This window comes from Curcuma longa, chromosome 1 (genome assembly GCF_044706935.1).
Source record: "Curcuma longa cultivar G26 ecotype Majalengka, Jawa Barat chromosome 1, ITB_CL_G26_1.1, whole genome shotgun sequence".
Lineage (NCBI taxonomy): Eukaryota > Viridiplantae > Streptophyta > Magnoliopsida > Zingiberales > Zingiberaceae > Curcuma > Curcuma longa.
In genome coordinates this window covers 15,484,684-15,509,919 of record NC_133861.1, presented here as the reverse complement: position 1 = coordinate 15,509,919, position 25,236 = coordinate 15,484,684, and the positions used below count along the sequence as shown (strand labels likewise).

The window sequence follows — 25,236 nt, the reverse complement described above, 5'->3', positions numbered from 1 at the left end:
ATTATTGTAGCATATATAAAAATAGTTTTGAGATGAAAAATATGATGGATATTTTTACAATAACATTGGAAAAAGAATATTTTTATGATAAAAATATCCTAGATACTCCTTTGATACCTTTTAAAAATATAATATCTTTTTAATGATAATTTTTATCTATTAGAAAATATAAAAAATAGAACTATAATAGAAAGTAAAGTGATATAAGTTATATTATAAAATTTTAAAATTACTATATAAGTTATAGATTAAAATTTTAAAATTTTAAAAATATTACAAAATATTTTTTAAAAAATAAAAATAGAAGTGATATAAAATTTTGACAATTCTATCAAAACTGGTGATGTTTTCAAAATTACTACATGACTATTTTATTTATTTATTGTTGTATTGAAAATACAAGTAAACTCCAAAATCTCTACAGTACATTTATTTATTCATATTTAAAATTGTTATATGATGTTTTCTAAAATTATTTAGTGACTTTCAAAATATAAATTCCAATAACTTCATAGTGACCATATTAAATCTGAATATAAAAAACGAATTCAATCTTCAATTGCTGCTAACAAATTGTAACTGCCTTTTTAAGACGATGGGCTAGTGTTATATTCTTAATGTTTGTTGCCTGAATCTCAAGTAGACATATCAATAAGTTGTCTTCTGAACCTCACCAGTGGGAGTGGGCAAGGCCTAATGGCCATGTCCGAGTATGCGGAGAAAGTTAGTTCATGTAGCAAGAGAGGTGGACACAAACAAGGGATGGCAAAAATGGACACAAAAAGGGACTGGTAACTTTACCTATAACTTTTTAAACTTTTCTTTAAAATTATTATAAACAATTCACAAACTTATTAGCCATTTTTTAAATATTTTTATCCTCATGAAACAAACTTAATGTTATTTACTTCAACTTAATTCTGCATCCATCATCCAGCTTTAACAAGACAAGTATTGTCAACTAACCTCTAAACATGTGGGCTTCTGACGAGCAAATGAGGATATGTATCGGTCAACTTTTTTCTAAATTAGTATCAGATATCTAATTCTTAGAATTAATTAATCCTAAGAATCATCAATCTGGTCTAATGAAAATTTTACACTGACCACCAAAATAAATCCGAAAGCGCTCACAATGGACGGTTCAACAATCTGACTTTCTTACGCCCAACCTTCCACTGAAAGAAATTCATCTTGTAGTGCGCCGCAGTTGGAACTTGAACTTTAGATGCTCGGAAAACTGCAAAAGCACTCTACCGTTGCACCGTGCCCTGGAGACTATCTCTCTTGTCTGTTGATACTTGGCAAGTCAGAACAAAGTAGTACAATTTACAATCTCCTAGCACAAGAACTTGGAATCAAATACATCATTAGCCAGGGAACCAATTCGATCTAAAGATTCTGAACGGCTAGAAACATTAGAAAGAACTGGATGGCCCAAGATCACCCAAGAGAAGAATACATCCAAAGAGCATACGATAAAAACAGATAAATCAACATTGCAGCACTTGCCCATGGGATGTTAGAACACCAGGCAATAAGAGTTCCATGGATGAGACGAACTTTGCATATAGAGCAAAAAAAAAAAAAAAGAAAAAAAATCAAATCTATGGAAAAATACAATGAAAGAACAAAAACTATGAACATCCCACCAGGCAATAAGAGTTCCATGGATGAGACGAACTTTGCATATAGAACAAAAAAAAAAGAGGAAATAATCAAATCTCTGGAAAAATACAATGAAAGAACAAATTGCTTTTTGATCCAATTTCTGATAATTGAGGCTATGAACTCTATGCGACAAACTAGACTGAGCTCAGCGACTGATGAATACAGTGTTAAAACTTTCAACAGAAAAAAAAATCCATTTAGCAAAACTAATGGTCGAGAAGTCTAACTCGGTCTACATGTATTTGTCTCCAACTTTGCAAACTCAGCACTTTTGCAGTCCGAAGAGAATAATAACTTGTGCATCATCAATAGGATGCAGAAAAGTTGCAACGTTAAGAAACAGAAAATGGATGGTCAAATACACTGAGTAAGATCAATGGGATAGCCGGCTAGCAAATAAGGTATTTGATTGTTGAGGGGTTGCAATGAGTATTTTGGGCAGAGGCCAGTGAAGATGCCCAACAAATATAAGCCTTACGTATTATTATTATATCTAAAAAATGGGATCTTAAAACACAAGGATATTCATAGTCAAAGAAAACAATTGAATATCCATTCCAATCCACTTTAAAAATAAAGGAACAAAATTAGTTCACTATGTTATCTGTGTCTTGTGGCATTAACAGTATTACTGACGGCTAAACTAATTCATTATGCACACAAACCATAAGTCACTAGGCTTAACCCACCTATTGTAGAAGCTGAGTACCAAAAGTGCTATGTGTGTAGTTCCTCCAAGAATATATTCTTCTACTGAAGCATCACCATAGGCAAGAGAACCACTCACTTGCTCATGCTCTTAGTAGGTTTATGCACAGTTCTCGAGTTATATCATTTGAATGTTCAAGTACATGGGTCCCTTTCCCATGGAGTGGACAGAAAATGACAAGGTCAAGATCAATCAAATGGTAAAAAAAATATATAACTATCAACTCTATCAGATTGGTAGAAAAAAAAATTAAAAAGAAGATAAAGATGAAATAAATCAATTTGTATATATGAGATTAAAAAAAGAGGTTTAAAGATCTTAAGAAATGACACTTATTATGTATCAATAAACACCAGATTATTTGCTATTGAATAATGATATATAATATAAATAACAAAGACAATAATTAATGAAATTAGATTAAAACATATAAAATATTGTTATGATATTGATAATATATGAGCAATCATATCACACTCATAATTGATAGAATTGTATTATAGTTTAAGTCATATCTATTGAATTATTAAGAAATACTACAATCATACTTACCAATATAAATTACCAAATAATACTAGATCATCCATAGATTCGTATTATTGCTTAATATTCCAGGTTATTAAATCTAGTTGGGTCCTCAATTGCATTTGACTCAGATTTCATTTAAAGGAAGAAGTCTTAAGGTCATGGTTGATCGAGATAGTCTCTATCCATAATCTCTCTTTCAACAATGAGTGAGAGAGATGGGTGAGGTATCAAGTCTAGTGAGTGGCAATCCTCAAGCTCATGGTAAATCTTGAGCTATAGCTAGGCTAAGCAATTCAAGATGCGATCTAGGCAAGAGACAAATACTCTCCATGTGCAAGTTCAATAGGATTTGAGTTCAGATTAGTGAAAATTCAACAAGATTGATTGAGTTTCCAAAAATCAGTTGACTTGGCCCCATTTCAACCGATTCAAATTGATTCCATACATTTTCTAGTTAAATGCAACTCATTTCCAGTAATATCTTCAATTCCCTTGTTTCTTGAATTTCTAAAATCACTCTTCCTGAGATGTTCAATTTCTTAGGAAAGGTCAGAATGGCATTCAATGTCATTTATCCAACTCAAACAAACTGTATCAACTGATTTTGCCAACCATGGATATAGGGGAGTCACCAAGAATTTGTAGGAACCACTACCAAATAGAAGAGGAATTAACACTTCCAGTCATGTTATGAGCTTTTTATCATTCACATATAAAGGATTTAATTGCCCCATGCAAGAGCAGGAAAATTTGGTATGACAAAAAGCTTAGCTAAGAGTTGAACAATGTTAGACAAAGTTACTAGTGAATCATGAGCTTGAGAGAGAGAGAGAGAGAGAGAGAGAGAGAGAGAGAGAGAGAGAGTTAGCTAAGTGCTGATCAATGCCAGACAAAGCATGCTAGATGAGCAAAAGAGATAGAGAGAGATGGCCTATAGATCTGATCATCACTTATTGATTAGGAAACAGAACTAACTGTAAGAACATGGAAAAGAAACCATCTGTGTAGTGTTTCAAATTAAAGGAACTTAATTCACCCTAATATTTAAGAATTATGAACCATGGAACATTGTTCCAGATTACTGATATAACAAAAAAAATACAACCAAGAATTGTCTATTCAAATTACACGTGGAATTGTAAAAATGATGGACTACCCTACTTTTATTGTGATAACTAGACTTTAATTAATTTTGAAGATGCAAAGTTTAGAACTTGCACAAAATATCACTGGAACTTGAATTGTAGTGATAAAATAGATGACAAGATCGCTGGATGGAATCATACTCGTTTTTGATGGAATGTAACTCATTTGCAGCTATTCCTCAGCCAGTAAGTACACTCAGAAGCACAATATCAAAAAATTCAGAGGGATTCAATGTAGTGAAGATGAACAATATAAATATATAATTCCAATACAGAAACATAGAATCTGCAAGGAACCATTGTTATGCATATGGAGGACTCACCTCAGCCAACTAATAGGAGATACAATAGAGCAATCAGGTTTTGACTTGTTTGGACTAATTATCATTGCATCATTTTGCTGCATATTATCTATGAGACTCAGAGGAAGTAAATGGTTTTCTTCATCAGAAGCTAATGATTGTAAAGGTCGTGTCTGCATCCAAGGATCACTACCATTCATTGCAGCACTATATGCACCATGTGCGACTCCATTCTGCTGAATACCACCAATAACATGCTGTGGAGATTTGGCAGTCAAAAGTGCAGGGCTCCCCTTCATGCTTTGTGATATCAAAGAGTTGTTTGAGAAAATATTTGATATATCTTCTTGTTCTGAATTCTGATGTCCTATAGTTGAAAGCCATCTGGAAGGCCCTCCTAATAACCCCATGTTCTGATCCAATGGAGGTTCCCACATCTGCCATGTACCTTGTGACTCATCAACATATGTCATATGTAAATCCTGAGACTTTAAGTTACATGGAACTTGGCCAAAACTAGTCTGCTTTTCTTCTGAATTTTGCAATCTGGAAATAGGGCACTCAATTGGAGAAGGCTTGGATATAACTCCAGAAGCAGAAGGATTCTTTAACACTTGAGATTCCACCACCTTATCATTGCAAAGAAAATCAGGCCTTGTATCTAATGGAAAATTGTCAAGCTCCTCAGAAACTGGACCAAGCAATGATATCATGTCCGGCACATAGCATGGATCTTCAAAAATTTCTGCTTCCTCTGATGTGAAACTTGATGTCGAATCCTTAATGGAAGTAAATAAGGATTCTGCTGACAAGCTTTTGGGAGAAGTACTACTAAATAAGACATTGGATGAGGTCATAGAAGTTAATGGAAATGGTTGTGCAAAGTTAGTTTGACTGTCACAGAAATTGTCCGATAGCAACTTCTGATTATTTAGGTCTGTAATCTGAGCTTCTACTTGACTGTTATTATTGTGACTTGTTGAAGTCGTTGCAGGGTATGTGGGAGTTGGATTAGTGAATAGTTGATGCCATGGTTTCTTCAGAGTAGCTTGGCGTGGTTGCACATATGAATTCATCTAGGAAATGCAAAAACTCCAACAATCAAAACAAACAGTTATCAGAAACAAGAATAGTAAAGAGCTTGATGTATGCCAACTTACAGGCTGATGAAGGTTGCTTTTGAGAATACTACTATCTCCATTTGACATAGTATTAACACTTACATCTCCAGCCACTTGAGAATTTCTTACATTTTTGAAAGTATGATTCATGAAAACTGTAACTGGTTTAATTGGTTTCTTTACCGCACTAGTTGGGTTCTGGGCATTTCTCCCAAAAAATATGGAGCCATCAAAACCTCTTGATGAAAAGTTGCCAGTTATATGACTAGAGTATCTTGTTTTACCTGTTATCATTTTATTTCCATGAGAAGTATCCAAGGCATGTGCCTTTGATATCACTGCTGGATTTCTCACTGCATCATGTCTCTCATTGCGATTCTTATTGTAAAATCCATGCTTTCTCTCATTCATGTTGCTCGCCCTTTTCTCTAAATCCTCAACATCAGAATTGCTCTTAGTAGATCCCCTATCCTTGTCGTTTCTTCTATCTTTTCTTCTTTTCTTTCCTTGCTTATTACTGTCTCTTTCCTCGTCAACAATGGAGCCCTTTGAAGTTTCTCCCTCAGCTTTCAATTTCTCATCTCTCATCTTTCTTCTTTCTTCTACCAGCTTTGCAACTTCCTCTCTTTGCTTTCTCTCTTCCTCTTCCAGCATCTCTTTTTCCATCTTTGTCTGACGTTTCTCTTCAGCTTTCCTCCTGGTTTTCTCCCATCTTCTCTCATGCAGGTTTCCTCCATCATCCTCTCTCTTATATAACGCCCCTTTGTGGTCTGTGTCAGAACCATCATCTGACGAACTGTTTCTGAATACTAATCTACAGAGCCATCTTATACTGACAAATAAATAGAAAATCAGATTGAAAGGGAAGAAAATGAGAAATGATGAAAATTTCGCTACTGTAGAACAACCCCAGTTGGTGTTTCTCTGGGCTTGCCGATCCTGACTCCATATCCATCCACAATTCCTCATAAGTTCACTGAACGAAGAGCTCCTAGCAGAACATGGAAGATCCAAGATGGGCCTTTTAGAAAATTGGCCACAGTAAGAGCACTTGAAGCGGCCTCCAGTGGGATTCTGGTCCCTGTATGAGGTGTGACAGTTCCGGCAGCGGCGGATGGCAGTCTTCAAAAGCGTCTGCATCTCGATTGCAAGTGCCCGCTGGCGCTCGCGTTCGCGAGCTGCCATGCAAGCCTGCAAATAATTCAATAGAGGCGCCAAAGCCTTGTACCAGACGAGGGTCAGGACGAGGACGCTCAGGCAAGCGATCCTAGGCGAGGTGACCTCAAAGCGGAGCCGCGGAGGTAGGAGCGGCGACATTCCCCAAAATAGAAGAACTGGGAACAACAGCCAAGGCAACAAGGTGGCAATCTTCCGCGACCACCTCGGAACTACACAAAGTATACACATTATTCAAGAACCAGCGCCCTAGCCAGACGAGACTATCTGAATATCCAAACGAGACCGAACAGATTGCGAGCTGGGGAAACCGAATCTTCTTCGGCTACAGCGTTTCTCGATTCTTCCTCAACCACCGTTCAATCCCGGCGTGTTCGACCTCCAAGAAAAAAAAACGCAGAGTCGAAGAATCCCCAAATCCCAATACGGCAAGCAAGCCGATGACGGCGAAAAGACCCTAGAATCACCCAATGTCCGAAGGAGCCACAATCGAATCGGAACCTTGATGGAGCAAGCGACCGAGAGGGAGAGCTTCCTTGAGCAGCGCAGTCAGGAATAAATAAAGCGACGATGCCGAACGAAAATGGAGACGATGGAGCGAGGAATGATGCCGTCGGCGTGGCTCACCGAGAAAACCCTAATTCTGCCTGGTCCGCGCCCATGGCTCAGAGAGAGAGAGAGAGAGAGAGAGAGAGAGAGGAGGCTTGTAGGAGAAGAGTAGAGACACGATCTAGTTATCAAATGAACACTTGAATTTCTCCCCGTGCTCTTGTTTCCCGATGCATTTATTTCCCCATTCATTTTCAATTAATTTTAACCATTTTTTAATCCATTAACAATGTCTCTCTCTTCTCCTCCCAAGCACATTCTTAGTAATTTACACAATTATAGAAAACCAATAATTGATAAAAACTAATTTTAGTTTTTTCCAAAATGTTTTTAAAATTTTAAAATCATATTTCTAAAGAATTTTTGTGTTTGATAGTCAAATTGAATGGTAATTAAGGGAATAAAAAAAATACATTTTGAGATTCCTCAATGATTAGTTCTTGATTCAATTGGACTTTTACGAACTTTGATGAAATAGTATAAAAGTCCTGCGATGATCGCACAAAGCGCAACCCCATCGACGATACCGCCGCCGACAAGAACCTTCATCGTCAGTCCGGAAGAAGGGTCACGACGCCCACTCGCTTTCTTCGCGATTTTGATCCAATAGCTAGATTGATCGGCTCCAATCTCGACCTCTCGTGCGCCGCCGACGAGGCTGTAGTGGTGGCACGAGTCTCCGGCACCGACCACGCCATTGCCATTTCCATTCAGGTACAAAGCGGCAGCACAAGAACAATCTTCCAAGCAGGAAAACAAACACTCCTCCTTGCTCACGTTGACCGTCGGCGATGGGCTTCTCAGCACAGTGACGATCCCTTCCAGTTCCACCATCTCAACGTCAGCCGTCGCCGACTCGCAGAAGTTGGCGTGGTATTCCAGTCCGGAAATTTGCAGAAAAGAGCAGGTTTCAGTCGGAGAACAGACGCCGTAAGGTCCACAAGGAAGCGGAAGGTCACAGAACCGGAGAGCTTTGTACGACGCCTCGAACTCGCCTCGCGAGGCAGAGTAATAGTAGAGGCCGACGTTGCCTTTGCTTCCTAGGGACAAGAATCTAACAGCTTCAGAATTCATTGCCAGGATTTGAGCAATTTTCTTGGATCTTTTGTCGAACACTTTGAGCCCGTTGGATGCCTGCTTGACGAACGCGATTGTTCTGCCCGGCCGAGGCTTAAGCTCCCAGTAGGAGTAGGTGTTGCCTTTCCAATGCAGGTAGGCTGCGACCTTGTCCTGCTCCACCTCGAAGGAGTAGGACGCAGAGGAATTGACAGCGTAGGACGTGAGCTTGCCAGAGGAATTGAGTTGCTGTCTCCAGAGCAGCGTGTGCGTCGGGTGGTCGAAGCTTTGCCATCTGGTTCGGTTCGTCGCGTCGGTGAGGATGAGATTGCCTGTTCTCTTCTTAAGGCGGAGACTCTGTTTCAAGAAACGCGTGGCGAATATTTGTACACGTCCAATTCAATACGATTGTGCCGATCGACGAAGATGGCAAGTTACCTGCACGCCTACGCCCGGAGTTCCCGAACGCCATCCGACGCGGCCGGTGCTGTCCTTGATCTGCAGGTCGCCGTCGACGGTGAGATCGAGGATACAGCTTCCGGCCGGAGTGAATCTCGCAGAATGGTCTGATGACCACACCTTCAAGCCTCCGAGGAGAACGACCATGGAGCAGGAGTAGCGGCCTTGGACGGCCTCGACGCTGAGCGCCGCCCGTAAACCCGGAGGGGCATTCCCCGGCGGTGAGCACGTAGGCTCTCCCTATGAAGCCTGGCTGGAACGGGGAAGGAAAGCCGACGGTGACACGCCGGCCAGTGGGGAAGGTCAAGGCAGAGCATGCGCAGTGGAGGAAGAGGCGGAGACTGAGGAGGAAGAAGGGAAAGGCGCGTCCCATATACTCACTCATATCTCATATAGCAGTAGATTAAGCATAGGCGATATGATTATGGATGGAAGAATTAAGAATTCTTGCAGCGAGGCAAAGAAAGGAAACTCAGTAAATATTGAGCTGGAAATGGTATTGGGAAGAGAGAGAGAAGATTTGCTGGTGAGAATTTTGAGGAAGGTAATTACGCAGCAAGAGCGTTGCTTGCATAGTTGGGAAGGCAAATGGCTTCATCAGTGGGAAGGACTCCACCGACGATGAGCAGAGAAAGTGGGAGGGGAACAACAACGCGAACGAGCGTGCGAGGGACAATGATTACGCGCGCTAATGTATGGAGAGTGAGGTGGAATTGCGATCCTCTCCATCTTCACTTTTCAGGGGCGACGACAGGATTGCCGCCTGCAGGTTTTGGTCCCTTTTAGGCATTTAATTCATGGGACGCGCCGCGCTAATGACTGCTTGCTAAACACGGCAGAATTGCCAAATTCGGCGACAAGGTCTCAAGTCAATACTTTTCAAAACCTAGTCAACGACCAATATCTATTCAGTCAACCGAACTGTTTGACCTTGAGCGATTGTTCAAATCTAGTTTTAAGTTAATGATCGTTTTCTAGAAGAAAAATATAGCTGAGTGAATAATTTGAAGCAAATTTTATTTACCATTAATTTTTATTTCTGCATGCGCTTACATGGAAGAAAAAAAAACAGAGGACAAAATCATAGAAATTTTCATCGAATCAAATGATGTAAATGATGAAGTTGGTCAGCAAGCCGGCAGATCAGGGGGCGGGGATTCAAGGGACTGCAGCTCCTCCTCTCCATTTTCCACCAGGAAGGCCATGGCCAGCCCCCAAGTGATGTGCGCGTCCAAGTGGCAGTGGATGAGCCAGATGCCGGGGTTGTTCGCCACGAAGCGGATGACGGCCCAGCCGTTCACCGGCACGCCCACGGTGTTGCGCATCGGCGGATCCACCAAGTTGAACTTGGCGTTGTCCTTGGCCGGGTTGAAGTTCCCGAACCCCTCCGCTAGAATGTAGAAGTCGTAGCCGTGGACGTGGATCGGGTGATTCTCGCCGGTGACGATGCTGGTGCCCTGCAGCACCAGTTGCACTACTGAGTTGTACTTCAGCTTGTACAACTTCGTCGCCTTCACCGGCTGCGACAGGCTACTGCTCACGTTCTCCGCCGTGTAGTCGAAGGGCACAGGTGGCACCGCCGGGAAGTCGGTGGTGAAGACGCCCGGCAGCCGCTGGTAGTGCGCCTGCAGTAGGGAGGTGACCTCTGGGAATACGAACGAGACATTGTTCATGCTGGCGGCCAAGCGGGTATTGTTGGGCCCGTCGCAAGTCTTTCCTTTGGGGCAGTCCAAGAGGCCGAGACCAACGGTGAAGAAAAGGTTCTCATCGACGGGGCCGGGGACCTCGACGGAGGAGGGGCTTTTAATCGCGGCGTTGAAGGCGGAGACGGCGGCGGTATCGTTGTAGGCCGGGAGTGCGGGGAAGATGGGCTGTGGGGGTGGAGCCGGTCGGGTGCAGCCGCAGTCGTACTCGAGGATGGCGGTGGTGGTGGTGTTGTCAAAGGCTACGTTCTTGGCGCTGGTGCTGGCGTAGGCGCGCGCCGCGATGTAGTAGCGGGAGAGAGGTTGATCCATGGTGACGAGAACGTCGGTGGTTTGACCCGGAGCGAGCATGAGCACGGAGGTGGTGAAGGGCTTGGTGTACGAGGCGTCGGTGGCCACCACCGTCATCTTGTGGTTAGCGATGGCGACGAAGAGCTCGGTGTTGAGCGCAGCGTTAATGAAACGGAGGAGATTCGTCTCGCCGGCCTTCACCGGAATCACAGTGGTCTCTGCATGCAATCAATCGTTCACTTCAGGTGATGGTAGGTAATTATATATATTATTGGAGCTGATGGAGGAATATAATACCTTTGTAGGAGCAGTTATAGAGATCACCGGGCTGCCCGTTGATGGTGAAGGCATCGGAGATGTTGGGAGAGCCACCGGTGCGCGTTGCTTCTCTGACGACGTCAACGGGATTCCTATCCCACCACTCCCCTGTTTTCGTCACAAATTAAAACCCTTGGCTATACGACTGCTTCATTATAATTCTGGAAAAGTTGGTTCAATCTATCATTGTTGCTCATTATAATATCTTAGATTTACTACGATATCAGATGAAACATTAGCTTTGCACATAATAATTAACGTCGAGTTTGCTTGAAGAATCAGTGTATACCATATTCGATCGATAATGATGTTAGTCTAGTACTACTGTTTCTGCGCACCTCTTCTGAGTGCTCTCATCATAATTATAAACATACATACTCTGACACCATTATTCGTGATGATTAGCTGCAAAGCCATGAACTGTATATACTTGCTATATGCTAGGACCATAACTACTCCATCCATAGTGAAAATACTTGTAGCGTACCAAGTATGAGAGGGATCTCTCTCTTAGGCATGGCGAATGGGTAGGAAGCGTTTTCCTTGGGACGGATGATGAGAGCTCCATACACAGTGGCCCTGAGCCAGGAGCTATGCGCATGCCACCACAGCGTCCCCTCCTGTCCCTCGATCGTGAACCTGTACCTGTAGCTGCCGCCTGGCTTGATGGGGCACTGCGTCACAAACTCCGGCCCGTCCGCCCACGCTGTCCTCAGCTGCCTCACTCCATGCCTTATTCAATACCACATAAGAATTGCACCGTCGATTATACAAGTAATTTTGATTACCGATCAATGGGCATCTAAGTAATGTAGAGTATACCAGTGAATCGTGACACTGTATTTCGCTTGATTGACGACATTGATGATGATCGTGTCGCCGTTCTTGACCTCTATGGTCGGCCCCGGAAACTGCCCGTTGACGGTGATGATGTTATGAGCCACGCACAGCCTCTTCACCGGCGTCTCTTGCACCTGCATATACACTCAGTCATTCATGGCTTTGATTCACTCGAGAACTGAGAAAGATCGAGTACTAAAGAAAAAATTAATCACCACAAATTCGTGGTGCTGCACTTCTGCGTCGATTCCATAAAAGAGAAGTGAATTGAGACCTAAAAGGAAGGTAAGAAGAAGATTAATTTTGGCGAAACACTCCATACAGGCAGTGGTGCTTGGAAGTTTGAGATATCAGGGAGGCAGCGACTGATGTAGAATGGAAAGAAGAAGGAACGTACGTCGTCTTATATAGCGGTTAGCTAGTGAAGAAAGGGGTGCAGCCAGAATGCATGCATGAGAACTTCGAAGGTGGTTTGTTGTGGTTGGCGGATTAGGTTTGGATTTTGTGCATGTTTTTTTGAGTTATTTTCACATCGTTCACAAATACATGTATATTATATGATCAAACTGCTCGTTGAATCGTGAGGCAGTTGGTGGCTTGGTGCACCCACTTCTCTAGGTTCTTTGTTAGACATAGTAATTTCAGAAATGCTTCCTTCACAAGTTTGCAAGTGAACTCTTTTAGACAACGCATCATAATGATGTTTCTAACCTTTAATTTCTTTTCTCTAAAAAAAACCTATTTGCATGTATTTTAGCAATTCTTTTTTTGCATGCACCAACAGATTGCTTTTGAAATATAATGCTCAGTCTAATCTGATCAAGAAATGCCACTGTTCTTTTGCTTCTTGGAAGAACTGTTGAAAATTTGTAAGTCTCAGGTTTGGTTAGGGTTGGTGGACAAGATGCAACTTTTGGCTGAGTTATCTCGTCGATCATCTGACCTTATTAATTTCGATTTCTAGTCGATCTGACTTTTGGCTTCAAAAGTCTACCTTTCTTGCTTCTAGAGAAAGATAACCACCGTGTCCTTTAATTGTCTGATATATTCACTTCTTAATTTGTTGTATGGATAGGTGCTAGAGTTTATCTTGCTCATGTAACTTGCGTTTGAAGAATTTAATTAGTTTAAATTTTCCACGAACTGTTAAAGGTTTATCTTAGAGTTTGATATATAGTAACTAATTAGGTACATGGATGAACTAGCTATTACCGACCATAAAGTTGATGATGACATTTACATACTGAAATGCAGATGAATCCATTGGTATCGATCGATCAATGGATTCAATTGGATTGGTTTATGAATAACATATATTTCCTTATGGTTCAAGGAAATGTGATTACACTATCTATTAGCTGGTGAACAACAACCATCAAATCTTGAAACAAGGTAGTAGACTAGTAGTTCAGTCAAAAGCAGAGGAAACCACTGCTGACCCACTCTGTTACGACAAGATTGATGTATGCACTGGTTTCAGTTCTAACCAGCACTCGGCCTCAACTTAATCCTTGCTTCCCTACACAGTGTACGTATATACTTTATGGTGAAGATCTAATATCGGTTTAAAACTAATTAAGAAGCTATATATGATGCTATTGCATTACCAATTAGTATCCCTGTTGGTGAAGGTAGGAGGAGATGGTGAGAATTAAACATTCATTCTATTACATTAACAAAACTATACTTAAAGTTTAATTTCTTCTTTAAAATGCTTGTTCTTTGCTCAAGATCGCTTTTAGATGAGTCATTAGACACCTGACTGGCATGTTGACTCACCAAAACGGTACCCATGACCAGCTAAGAAGGAGGGTGTCAAGTTCTAACGTACCACTAAGCGTTGAACTGCAAGGAGAGAGATGAGAGTGAGAACGGCGGTCAGGACTCAGAGGTGTCCTGACTTAGCTGCTCCGACGCTCAAATAAAGCTGCAGCAGGAGAGGCAAGCACGAAAAATGAAGAAGTAAGAACGTTCTTGGCCATGTGTACATACCTGCACCCACGAGAGAATAGAGTCGTTATATAAAATTACAAGAGAGAGATAAAGATGTCTTATCTTAATTAAGAAGAATATCCCATCAGTGAAGATTTTGTCAAAGAAGATATCTCATCGCTGGTAAGGAGAATATTTCATCACCGTCGCTGCTGTAGCGAAAAGTTCTATTACCCACGCCTGATACAATATCAGCTTATACCATCATAAATCATGGTGCATTAATGGGCTAGATGAGCTATTCCAAATATCATATCACAACATGTGCCCCTTTGGCGACGATCTGACAAGTTGAGTGACGGAGTGACAGGAGTTGGACTTGGAGGGAACGAGCTGATTGAATACTGAGCAGGACACTGAGTAGAGCACGGAATAGGATATTGAGCAGGGACTTGAGTTATAGCTTAGAGTCGGGTATGGAACGAGAGTGTGTCCGGAGGGGTCAGGTGTTGAAGCCCAGGTTGAACTAAGACAACATTTTATTCTGAGCGGGGCTGGTTGCCGAGTCAAGCAAGGAGCATCAGGGCTCAACCTCCTTGCTTGGGTGGGGAGCTCGAGTGTGGATTTCAATTTTCAGGTGCAAAGTTTAGGATGTGAAACCGAGCTATTTAACCCTAAAGTCAAGCCTTATGTCCAACGTGTCGTCTCCATCTGGATCAAATTTTAACTTTCTTGACCAAGGTATATATACCGACCCATAACAATGCTATTGACAGTTTTAATGTTGGATAAAATTTTAGTATATAGAATACTTTAATTATATTAGTTTGACATGTACATGAGCCTTAATCTTAAAATTAAACTTTATCTAATACTTAGGCATGATATCTTTTAAAATTGAGAAACTCTGTCGTTGCTTCAATTCAGCAGCAAAAATAGGTAGAAATTGCATCCTGCTTACAAAACAATGTAACTATAAAGAAGCTCATTCCATGCATCAGGAACTCCTGGAACACACCAATGTGTGCAGTCTGAATAGCTAGTAGGGTTGGCAAGCTGTTCTTGAGTTAGATTGACCCAATATCTCCTGTAAACAGAGGGATGCCCATCTTTTCGATACTCTGACAGCTGAGTTATGTTAAGCAACTGCACGCTTAGGCCTTTTCGCCTCATTTTCGTGATGGTGTTCTCAACCATGTGCAGCATCTTGTAATCTGATCCTCTACTTGCATACCCTTCTCTGTGAATTGGTTCTGTTTCATTGTAGCAATTTTGATTGCTTGCTGCACCCCACTCATCTCCCCTGCCAAAACGATACCTTTCATTCTAAGTTTCTGTATCAATCAATCAATAATTAAGCTAGACAATGCAGTAACGAATCTGAATGGCGATACTGACCAAACATGTGTTGGTGACAAGCTGACAAAGAAAAGCTCGGCGTTGGGGTTGTGATTCAATTCGAGCCAACTGGACCATTCCTTCAGTGCTAACTCAAAGCCCTCTACCATCTCCAACTCCTCTACGTTCTTGATCTCATCCTCGAACGATCCATGCCTTGCCAAAGAAATATGAAACTCAAATCAGTTAAATTAGGCCAACGAAAGAAAGTAAGTAATAGAGCATTCAAATGTTTTCTTTCTGTAACTTACAAGACCTTCATCTTCATCCCAGGCTTTTTCCACCATAAATAAGAGTTGAACACGAGTATATCTGCATCTGCCCATCGTCGAGCATGCGTCTCGATCGAATTCGCCCGCATGATGCGGTTTGTCTTTCTGTGGTGCACTGGATCATCACAGTTAGATTCTACCAACAAAGGAGACCAGTAGAAGTCAATCGATGCGTTGAAATCCTGCAAATTATACTCCAAGTCAAACATAAGTTTCAGATGCAGACATGGAAATCTTATACCTTCGCTCTGAAGGACATCAGTGAGCCATTATAGATCATAGATTTGCTCTCACTGCTTATAAAAGACTCCACCATGCACACCATTGATACCCATTGATTCCGGTTGAGGGAGTCGCCCACAAACACCATTCTTTTTCCTGTTAATCTTGTTAGCAATTTGCGAGCATCAAACCTGTATGCCAACGTTAGTAGTTTCATTGATTGAGATTGGAATGATTTGCTTGCAGCTGGAAAGGAGAAGTATCATACGTGGGGATGTTGCATCCATTTGGCTGCCACCTCCATTGCTGATGCTTGAGATTCCTCCTGCCATACTTCTCGCAAGCTACCTCATCATGCATGTACTCGCACTGCAGCCCCGAATACAATGGGCGCCTCTCTTCATCGAAAACCCACCTCCCGGTGAACAAGTCACAACCCTCCAACTCTGTGCTAGGTGCATCGCTCACAGTAGTGTCGTTTCTCATTGCCTCTTGCTCTTGGTGCTCGAGTGTGCTAATTGGGAGGATGCGATTCACTTTATCGTAGGAAAGCGAGATGGCGATCACCAAAACTAAGATCAAGGACAACAAGAAGGGAACGAGATGAGCAGCAGCAGCATGGTTACTCTTCTTAGCCATGTCATCCATGCACGCATGCCCAACACTAGAGCAGTAGTGCTTGCTTTTATTTCTGCGAATATTTCCGGTGAGCTGCCAATTGTGATGGTTGGGAAATGGTGTTGCTTGCTCTGTAAGGTGAAGGGAATTGTGCCAAACCATGTTGTCGAATTTCTGTATGAATAACTGAATTGTTGAGAGAAACATGAATAGCATTATTGTAGTGTTGATCGTTTGGTGTCTAAGGATGTGATGGTGAAGGTTCACCGGCGCGGAAAGCTAATTAAGAACAGAGTGGTTTCACAAACTTTTTGTGATTGCTTGAAAGGAAAGAAACTGCAGTGATTAGTACGATCTTTTTGTGATCGCTTTCAGAAGCTTTTTAAAATAACAAAAGTTTGCACTCATTTTTAGAGAATCTCTAAAATAATATTGTATAAAGAATCTCTAAAATAATATTTTTTTTTAATTTTATTTATTTATTTATTTATTTTTGCGTAGAACAAGGCCACGAGCTTAGCCACTGTGTTTAACATGAGAAGGTATTTGTGCGTTTCCTTCGTCGCCCTATAAAACAGAGCCCTTGGTGCAGCAAATGACGCCGCTATTCTTCTCCGTCGCCGCGGCGAGTTCAAATGTCTCGATCGGCCTCCGAGGCTGTCGCCCTCTTTCGCTCTCATCTCCAGCAACGCAGGTACGAGATCGCGTACCTTCTCTCTCTCTCTCCGCCTCTGTTTCTGTCCTTCCCAGGCGCCTTTTGATCTTGATCCATTCGCTAGATTTGACGGCGCAACGCTTCGTATTTTGGAGTCCATTTTGGTTGCGCGCGATGTTGAATCTCTTCTCGTGAGCAGAGTGGCTCTGCGGGGCCTTCTGCTATCCGAAGCCTCGTCGGTGATGGGAGGAGCCTCAGGCATGACCGTGGAGAAGAAACTCAGGATCGTTCAGTTCTTCGTTGGAGCTTTTGCTCTCGTCGGCGATGGTGAAGTGAGCCTTCCGCTTTGGTTTTTTTGATTTGTTTGATCAAGCATTGAGAAACATAGATACCTCTTTGTTTAATATGATGCTGCAAAATTTACTTTTCCACGGCGGTGTCAATAATGTCATACCAAAAACGGTAGTAATAAATGATGGTAGCACAGATACAATCCTAGCGGCAGCTAATACCATAGCAAAGGTTGTTAATTGAATGAATGATGCATCTAGAGTTTCATAGCGGGGCAGAGAATTCAATATGCGAGACAAATTTATTTTGAGCATGACAAGGATTTTAGGAAACAATGGAGGATTCTTTATTCAGTGGTTATGTCATGCTTAGAATCAGGTCCACGGGCAATGTGCTGCTATCACAGAGCCATGTGGAGATCCTTTAGGAGATTGAGAGGATGGATCACTCTGCCCTTCTAGTTTCAACTTCCTATGATAGAAGCGGAGGGAAGAACTTGGAAGGAAGGAGGGATGGCTTTCTCTAGATAAGAAGAAAGACATAGATTGAACTCATTGGAGGGAATCCAAGTCTTGCACACTAGATTTATTGTAATAAATGCTAATGCCTTTAGACCTCATATTGCTTGTCTATTTGTAGAATTACATTGAGAGCTAGTAAAATAACTTACTCCAATTTACATAACCTAGTGTTAACTAAAAATCCAATCATGATTAAATGATTAGTTTTTATCTATAATCAATTGGTTGATTCCTTGTGAGCCAAGTCTATGTGGTTGATTGATTAATCTTTTTTTTTTTAACTAAGACCATTTGGTTGATTGATTCATCCTTCTCAAGCCTAGTCCACATGGAGAATATATCCATAACAGCTTAAGTGAGAGGTCTTGTTTCTCTTTCTGATGATTGTAGATGTCACATTTGCTAATATATTAGGGTAGATATGGTAGAAAAAATCATGACGAGATATTTGTATCATCAAATCATGCCTTCAATGTAATACCTATGATATTGCAGTTAACAAGGCTACAACTTTGAATGCCATAAAGGTTAGATGATAGAGATCTAATGGACAACCTTGACATTTTTCAGGATCTTATTGACAGTTGATTAAATTTGGTGAGAAGATTTCAGATGGTGATTCAACACATTTTTTAATTATTTTGTTGTCTGATTTATTTAATTTTTCACATCTGATTGAAGAATTTGAACTTAACATTAATGATTCCTATTCCTATTTGAGATTTATCTGCCATGTTTAGCCATATTTATGTAACTTGTAACATGTATCAGCAATGTTCTTTTGTAGAGTTGCTTAGCACTAAAGTATGAAGCCTTGATCTTGCGAGAATCAAATTGTGTTAAAGTTCAAGGTCTCGAAGTTTCATATGATGAATGGTTAACTTTCGCTAAGGATTCACTTGATAATGGATTTTATCCAATTGCCATACAGGTAAAGTGCAATTTGCTTGTGTCTTTCCACCAGTGATTAACTTGGTTTGTTGTTTGATTAATTTGTTCTTTCTTTGATAGAATGGTTGTTCTTTAGAAAACTTTTCATGTCATGTGTTTATCTATTGGATTCATTACATGCCAGAACAGCTATAAAGAAGTTAAACTAAACAAACATTATAAGCTTATTTAACAGATGCATGAGAATATTGAATGCAAAGTTGGCTCACAAGGAGCGAACAGTGTGCTAATAAAACTAGATCCATATGAAAATTTTTAGTATTTTTATAAATATCAATGTACTATAAGTCAATTACCAAGAATTCTGTTGATTAATAAACAGATATACTTATATGGTACAATGTGTGAATTTTTACAATTACAATGTTATGAGTCAAATCTCAAATACAACAATGCAATATAAAGATTGTTGGCTCAATCTCCAACAAGTAACACTTGAACATTCAAGTTCAATTTCAGATCGAAAATATAGGATTTCAATTTAACCAGTTTCTTGTTGGCGAATCTTGTTATTCTTATTTACTTTTTTTCTTTTCTCCTACTGTTCAACTTCTATATATTTGTTTCTTTATGAAATTTTCTTCAACGAAGGCTTAAAAATAAATGTTCAGTGACCAAATTTCATAATTGTGATGATTCTTCTTTTTGACTTTTTTTTTAATGTAACTTTGTAGGGTTTTGAAAAGGCCCTTCAATGTATCCAGAGTAACAAGAATGAACATAGAGAAGATGTCATGCCTTCCATGAACAAGCATATAACTCTCAAGAATATTGAAAATCTCAGAGACATGGCAACATCATTAACTGCAGGACGTTCTGGTATCTTGTTTGATTACATATGGGTTAGTTTGATAGAGATATCATATTGTTGTCATTTCTCAATCACTAAATGTTTACAATTCAAATGAAAAGGATTGTCTAGAACTTGATCTTAATAAATGTATTATTGGACTTCTAGAATCACGATTACTAGGAATGCCATTACATGCACTTTAAGCAAGACAGTAGTTAATATGCTTTAGAATTGGTCAGTCACTTGACATTGACTATCATATAAGGACGAAATGTTTTGTGTTGAGTTAGTTCAAAAGCATAAAGTAGAGCAAGGTTTAAATAACCATTCAAAGATTGTTTTCCCCCTTTTATCTTTCATGAAAAGAGTGTCCAGCAGTATATGGCAATGATTTCAATATAGATATAATCATGTTATATGAAGATAGTGGATTTCTCTGGGAAATTCATACTAGATACTGGCCAATATATTTGTGCACTTGCATTAGAATTGTGAAAATATATAAATGGAAATTTTATTAAAGGAGTTTGTCAGTAAAAATAGGATAGGTATATCAAAGGAAACCAGAAATTTAGAATATGAGAAAGACAATATTCTCTTGTAGCTCATGTTCTTTGTGTGGAAAAAAGGTTCATTTTTGCATTGAAATTTGACAAATCCAGATTCATGAAAAATCTTGGGTCTGAGGCATACTCAATATTATCCAACAAAATATGCTTTTCAATGTCAAGTTGTATTTCTCACACTAAAAATAATGTGGAGGTCATACTTTAGCTTCATCTTTTTGCATTTTCAATGGTGTTTCATGGTAATTCATAGCTAAATAGTTCAAACACAAGATGTTAATGCCACTTGGTTTACTATAGAATAGGTTTGTGGATAAGCATTAGATATACTAGTTTAGCATCTATCAACTCATTTTCCTAGGTAGAATTGTTTTCCAATGTGTGAGAGGATGATGAGGGAACATTTGTTAAAGATGTTGGGAAAGTATATTCTAGTTGTTATCATCATCATCAAGCTAAGGTAGTCCCAACAACTTGAGGTGAACTGCATAGTTTTTCTCACCATTTAGTTCTATGCAAAGCTATACGACTGATAATATTTCAAATTATCATTTTTTTGTTACATTAACTAAATTTTTCTTTGGCTCCCTTCTACCCCTCCCACCTACTCTAGTTGATTTAATTCTCTAATCATAGAGTTTATTAGTCATTTACTCATTTTTTTAACATAACCATACTATCTCAATGTATGTTTTCTCATTTTATCAACTCCTAATTGCTTGTAAACATTAACAAAAAAAAATAGTAACACTCACATTCATCTTACCATTCTTATACAAGTACAAAGGGTTGTAGCATTTTCAATTATTTCTACTGTAAGGTGCACATGACAATCTCACAAGGCTCCCCAAATCTCATCTCTATGTTTTGACTATGCTAACCAGTCTGCTGAACGATAGGCCAAATAAGGTAAGGTTTGATTGATACTGCCACCTAACACGACAATAGAAATGCAGAATTTACAGCAAACTGTTTGGAATTATACCAAAAGTGTCTCTAGGCAGTTTGTTTAAGAAAACAAAAGAAATAATTATGGCACTATAGAAATTGTCTATGTTTATGCAACTCAGTTTATATTAGCCCATTCATTATCACTATTTGAACCAAGATTTCAATCCATTTATCACCTACATTGTAACTTGAGATATTTTAGGTAAACAATGACACTGGTAGCCTTACTAATATCTGCACTCTGTGACAAACCAGTCCAGAGTCGGACTGCAGAGTACTTGAAAAGTAAAGGTAGACAAGAAGGCCAAGTATCCAGTTCATTGTCAGCTCCAAAAGTTGACGTTGCTAGTTCAGCATTCAGATGTGGTATAAACAAAAGAAACTTGCAAATGCTGCAGAGAAGTAGAGGCCTGCAGTAGGAAATTGGCGAGCTCTTGAAAATTCTGAAATTGAACACTGCTTTCGCAGATGATTCCTGTTTAGTTTTCGTCCTAGTAGACTAAACCTCTGAAAATGAGGTCATATATGCAATCAATATTCATGCAGTTTAAGCAACAGAGTGTAGAGGCCAGATGCGTCTGCCACCGTGATGATGATGGTGGTGTGAACTCTTCAAAATGCAAACTGCTAGCAATTAATGCTTTAGTAGACTAGTTTTGTATGAAAGCAAATATGTTTCTAGTAATCATGTTTTGTTTTCCTATAAATAATATTCCGTGTGTTCCTCAGCGGCATAGGAGCTTTACTGTCCCGTGTCCGAAGCCAATTGCTGTTAAAACCATGTGACATCTTCAATGTGGTTCTTGCCGGGCCATAAGTTAAAATAGCAAGAACAACAAGAGAAACTGAAATAACGGTGAAGAATAGTGAATCGTGAAGGCTTGGTAAAATTGATGAGGGAAGAATTTGCATGAGTATTTCAGTTTTAATTTAAATATGCATGCTTTGAGAAGGATTTTCTATCAGGAAAGAAGGAAAAAATTCAAATTTTTCTCTAAAGAAATGCATGGAGAAAAGACTGATATATAAAACTTTTCAATCTCTCAAACTGAAATCTCTTTCAAACATATATGTGATGGATGAAAATATTTAAATTTCTCACACATCTTGCATTGCCGGGAATGAGTGGTTTTCTTGCATAATCATCATTAATTTTTTTGAAATAATTACTAGTAATTTTTTTTTAATATCAAAAATATTAATGCCAAAATTTCTTTTTTTGGAATCATTAGTTTAATTTGATCTCATTGTGTTTTTGGAATCAAAGGATGTTGGGCATCTGGATTGTGTAAGTGTTTTAGTGGTCGGTGGAAAACTTGTAGAAAGAGACTGACTGAGATTTATCTAGGACGTTCGCACAAATAATGGGTGCATGATATTGCTAGTGTAATGATCGGAGATCGATTTTAGGAGGTAATGATTTGAGATTATATACATGCTTCGTGAATTATATATTCCAAATAATTTTAACCACTTTTTTGTGGTTATGTGAACAAGTTCCTCCGAAACAATGCTGATAATCTTCCTCCTCTTCAAGAAAAAAGAAATTTAAATCAATTACCAAATTCCTAGTGTCCCTCCCTCCTTATGCACTGCCAGCCACAATTATTTTTCGTCTTTCAGAAATGTTTTCTGCACGTTTGACAGATTTAACCAACCAAGTGGATAAGGAAAGAAAAAAGTTGACACTGATCTTTCTACAATCCACGCCATTAAATGCAACCCAACGTGAAGAAATTTAAAGATCTGATTCCTGGCTGAGGAATTTCAACTATTACTTTCGTGAAAAATCTCAAAATGCTCAGCCATGTGTTTGCTGAACCATCCTACACAAATTGATCAATAGCCCCTTTTATTGATCAATAGCCCAGAACTGAAGTCCAGTAACAGGGATTCATGGATTCCATAAGTTCCCCATTCTGCTTCCCAGACGCCATGGATAAGAGCTGGTTCCATACAAACATCCTCCTTATCACATGCTCATCCCCGGAACCTGTTCCAAACTGCAATCCACAAAAGGTATGACTACTAACTGTTCATAATTATCCATCCTCCTTTAAAAAATTAAGATACAGACGATCGAACTGACACATATATATTTGCAGCCGAGATTTAAGAACAGGAGGCCAGCAAAATTGAGCGTTGCTGCAGGGCAGTCTTGTTTAAGCCCGCAAGAAACGCAGTCGTGCCCTGCTTTGAGCTGCAACTTCGACGGGAGTGCAAGGAAGGAACTGAGGAGCCAGAAGAGCCTGAGTGAGCTGGAGAACTACGAAGTGAAGGGGTTCATGGATCTGGGCTTTGTGTTCCGCAAGGAGGAACTGAGCTTGGGGATCATGAGCATGATACCAGGGCTGCAGAGACTGGCAATGGACGAGGAAAGCTGCAGAGAGGGAGAGGAAGAGGAAGAGGATGAGGAGGGTAAAGGGAGGCCGTATCTTTCTGAAGCTTGGTCGAGCAATGGACGCAGACGGTTATCGGTGGTCAGTGTTCCAGTCTTTGGAACTGACATGAAGAAACAGCTACGTTCATGGGCCAAGCAGGTGGCCGCCTCTATCCACCACCACCACAATCATCACGTCTCCAAATAAGTGCCAAAATTGTGTTTCTTTTAATAAATTTTATAAATGTTTTTTTATTATATTTGTATATTAGTTAGTCCTTTATATATATATTGCACTTTGGATGAATAATTGTATATGGCGAGATGTACAGCTAGCCCAAATAAGTTAGTCTCAGTGAATAAATATTTTAATCTTAATCTTATTTGGTACGTGCATAAATAAAATATATACGGTTCAATCTTATAATATATTATAAAGAGACACTAATGGAAGTTCTCAATGGCATATATAACAAGATTCTGAAAATCTAAATAAATTATCAAACAAAAAAGAGTAAGTATTTCCCATTAATATATTATTGATTTTTTGTTTGATTTATTAAAACAAACATTTTTATTAAAAAAATTAAAGAAAATAACTAGCGTACCAGTTATTCAGTGCTTCTTAATAGTTTTTAAAAGAATTTGTTATGGCTGTTTGAGGGCACAACGGTCATTTTGTAAATAAAGTCAACCAGTGTATCATAGAAAAAATACACTGTTGAATTCTTTCCATATAAAAAAAAAAAAGTCAATATAATATTGAAACAAATCTCTCCAAACACAAGTATATAAATTTCAAGATATACATTCCTTATCTCCTATCTCCATTTCATCCCAAGATTTTCAGCATTGTACTTCGCAGACAACATTTTAAATCCAAGATAAGGTTAATTTTCTTTTCAAAATTTATCACGATTTTATTTTTCATGATTGTTTTCACTGCAATTGTTACAAATTTTCAATTTGAGAACGGCGTCGTTGACTTGATTGACAAGATAGATAATTATTCTATTTCTGATGAATTATCAAAAATATTTATGTAGATGTTGAGGATGCAGAGCAGAGCAGTTGAAGAATTACATGTCACAAATGGCAGCTACGACGTTTCTACTGAATTGGACGAGCTTCTCGGTGCCCCGCCGTCGAGTTTCTTCGACCTCGAGCCACTGCGGCAAGACGAAGACGGCGCAGAGATCGATGAGGAGAGACTGAGACTGCGCGTTTGGGACTGTCTCATCCGCCTGAAACAGCTCAAGGGTCGTCGACGGTCTGAGAAGCTCCCGGACCGCCGCGCCGCCGTAGTCGATTACGCGCAGGAGCAGCTGCGGCGGAAGAAGCTAGCGCAAATCCTGGAGCGGATCCTGGAGGAGATGCTTCGGCTGATAAACAACGGGAATGCCCAAGCATTTGTGTACGGCATCGTGCCCAACCGCGGCAAGCCCATGAGTGGCGCCTCCGACAACCTCCGCTCCTGGTGGCAGGAGACGGTGCGCTTTGACCGGAGCAGCCCCGCCGCCATCAGCAAGTACCAGAAGGAGACGTGCCCCGACTTCGTCGGGAGGGTGATCAGCGCCGACTTCTCCGTCCTCGCTGCGCTGCAGGAGTTGCAGGACACCACGCTGGGCTCGCTCCTCTCTGCGCTGATGCCCTACTGCAACCCGCCGCAGCGCCGGTACCCGCTCGACAAGGGCAGGCAGCCGCCATGGTGGCCGACCATGGAGGAGAAGTGGTGGCGCGAGACGGGGGTGCCCAAGG

The 25,236-nt window shown here is 40.2% G+C and overlaps 5 protein-coding genes and 1 pseudogene across 5 annotated transcripts; 2 read left to right on the top strand and 4 right to left on the bottom strand.

The window, feature by feature from the left end:
• Positions 1 to 4,300: 4,300 nt before the first annotated feature.
• LOC141844478 (uncharacterized) lies at positions 4,301 to 7,270 on the bottom strand. The gene is made up of 2 exons (XM_074732519.1): positions 5,516 to 7,270; positions 4,301 to 5,431 (listed from the first exon to the last, which is right to left on the bottom strand). Exons 1-2 carry the CDS (start codon positions 6,881 to 6,883, stop codon positions 4,373 to 4,375), a joined length of 2,427 nt encoding a protein of 808 aa, XP_074588620.1. The 5' UTR covers positions 6,884 to 7,270; the 3' UTR covers positions 4,301 to 4,372.
• A 417-nt stretch (positions 7,271 to 7,687) lies between these two features.
• On the bottom strand, positions 7,688 to 9,417 carry LOC141812905 (G-type lectin S-receptor-like serine/threonine-protein kinase SD2-5; annotated as a pseudogene).
• A 351-nt stretch (positions 9,418 to 9,768) lies between these two features.
• Positions 9,769 to 12,288, bottom strand: LOC141833504 (laccase-3-like). Its single transcript, XM_074720970.1, has 5 exons — positions 12,144 to 12,288; positions 11,911 to 12,062; positions 11,576 to 11,820; positions 11,068 to 11,196; positions 9,769 to 10,988 (listed from the first exon to the last, which is right to left on the bottom strand). The coding sequence occupies exons 1-5, from the start codon at positions 12,246 to 12,248 to the stop codon at positions 9,904 to 9,906; spliced, it is 1,716 nt and encodes a 571-aa protein (XP_074577071.1). The 5' UTR covers positions 12,249 to 12,288; the 3' UTR covers positions 9,769 to 9,903.
• Positions 12,289 to 14,817: 2,529 nt separating this feature from the next.
• LOC141826331 (xylan O-acetyltransferase 12-like) lies at positions 14,818 to 16,400 on the bottom strand. The gene is made up of 5 exons (XM_074713605.1): positions 16,021 to 16,400; positions 15,772 to 15,943; positions 15,510 to 15,712; positions 15,259 to 15,414; positions 14,818 to 15,163 (listed from the first exon to the last, which is right to left on the bottom strand). The coding sequence occupies exons 1-5, from the start codon at positions 16,398 to 16,400 to the stop codon at positions 14,818 to 14,820; spliced, it is 1,257 nt and encodes a 418-aa protein (XP_074569706.1).
• Positions 16,401 to 17,005: 605 nt separating this feature from the next.
• LOC141831181 (protein DOUBLE-STRAND BREAK FORMATION) lies at positions 17,006 to 21,661 on the top strand. The gene is made up of 5 exons (XM_074718601.1): positions 17,006 to 17,064; positions 17,150 to 17,357; positions 18,625 to 18,768; positions 19,463 to 19,607; positions 21,354 to 21,661. The coding sequence occupies exons 1-5, from the start codon at positions 17,006 to 17,008 to the stop codon at positions 21,515 to 21,517; spliced, it is 720 nt and encodes a 239-aa protein (XP_074574702.1). The 3' UTR covers positions 21,518 to 21,661.
• A 1,274-nt stretch (positions 21,662 to 22,935) lies between these two features.
• On the top strand, positions 22,936 to 23,828 carry LOC141831171 (uncharacterized). The gene is made up of 2 exons (XM_074718591.1): positions 22,936 to 23,117; positions 23,204 to 23,828. Exons 1-2 carry the CDS (start codon positions 22,995 to 22,997, stop codon positions 23,684 to 23,686), a joined length of 606 nt encoding a protein of 201 aa, XP_074574692.1. The 5' UTR covers positions 22,936 to 22,994; the 3' UTR covers positions 23,687 to 23,828.
• Positions 23,829 to 25,236: the final 1,408 nt, after the last annotated feature.

What these genes read in the sequence shown, in the direction of transcription:
- LOC141833504 (XM_074720970.1), bottom strand. Translation starts at nt 12,248, where the DNA reads ATGGAGTGTTTCGCCAAAATTAATCTTCTTCTTACCTTCCTTTTAGGT. An exon ending in TGCAGCACCACGAATTTGTG is followed by an intron (nt 12,063 to 12,143) that starts GTGATTAATTTT and finishes GTGTATATGCAG; the next exon opens with GTGCAAGAGACGCCGGTGAA. An exon ending in CTATAACTGCTCCTACAAAG is followed by an intron (nt 10,989 to 11,067) that starts GTATTATATTCC and finishes GATTGCATGCAG; the next exon opens with AGACCACTGTGATTCCGGTG.
- LOC141831171 (XM_074718591.1), top strand. Translation starts at nt 22,995, where the DNA reads ATGGATTCCATAAGTTCCCCATTCTGCTTCCCAGACGCCATGGATAAG. An exon ending in CAAACTGCAATCCACAAAAG is followed by an intron (nt 23,118 to 23,203) that starts GTATGACTACTA and finishes ATATATTTGCAG; the next exon opens with CCGAGATTTAAGAACAGGAG.
- LOC141826331 (XM_074713605.1), bottom strand. Translation starts at nt 16,400, where the DNA reads ATGGATGACATGGCTAAGAAGAGTAACCATGCTGCTGCTGCTCATCTC. An exon ending in TGATGTCCTTCAGAGCGAAG is followed by an intron (nt 15,713 to 15,771) that starts GTATAAGATTTC and finishes TATAATTTGCAG; the next exon opens with GATTTCAACGCATCGATTGA. An exon ending in TTGTCACCAACACATGTTTG is followed by an intron (nt 15,164 to 15,258) that starts GTCAGTATCGCC and finishes TCGTTTTGGCAG; the next exon opens with GGGAGATGAGTGGGGTGCAG.
- LOC141844478 (XM_074732519.1), bottom strand. Translation starts at nt 6,883, where the DNA reads ATGTGTATACTTTGTGTAGTTCCGAGGTGGTCGCGGAAGATTGCCACC. An exon ending in AAAGCAACCTTCATCAGCCT is followed by an intron (nt 5,432 to 5,515) that starts GTAAGTTGGCAT and finishes TGCATTTCCTAG; the next exon opens with ATGAATTCATATGTGCAACC.
- LOC141831181 (XM_074718601.1), top strand. Translation starts at nt 17,006, where the DNA reads ATGTCTCGATCGGCCTCCGAGGCTGTCGCCCTCTTTCGCTCTCATCTC. An exon ending in TCTCATCTCCAGCAACGCAG is followed by an intron (nt 17,065 to 17,149) that starts GTACGAGATCGC and finishes TCCATTCGCTAG; the next exon opens with ATTTGACGGCGCAACGCTTC. An exon ending in TTTATCCAATTGCCATACAG is followed by an intron (nt 18,769 to 19,462) that starts GTAAAGTGCAAT and finishes GTAACTTTGTAG; the next exon opens with GGTTTTGAAAAGGCCCTTCA.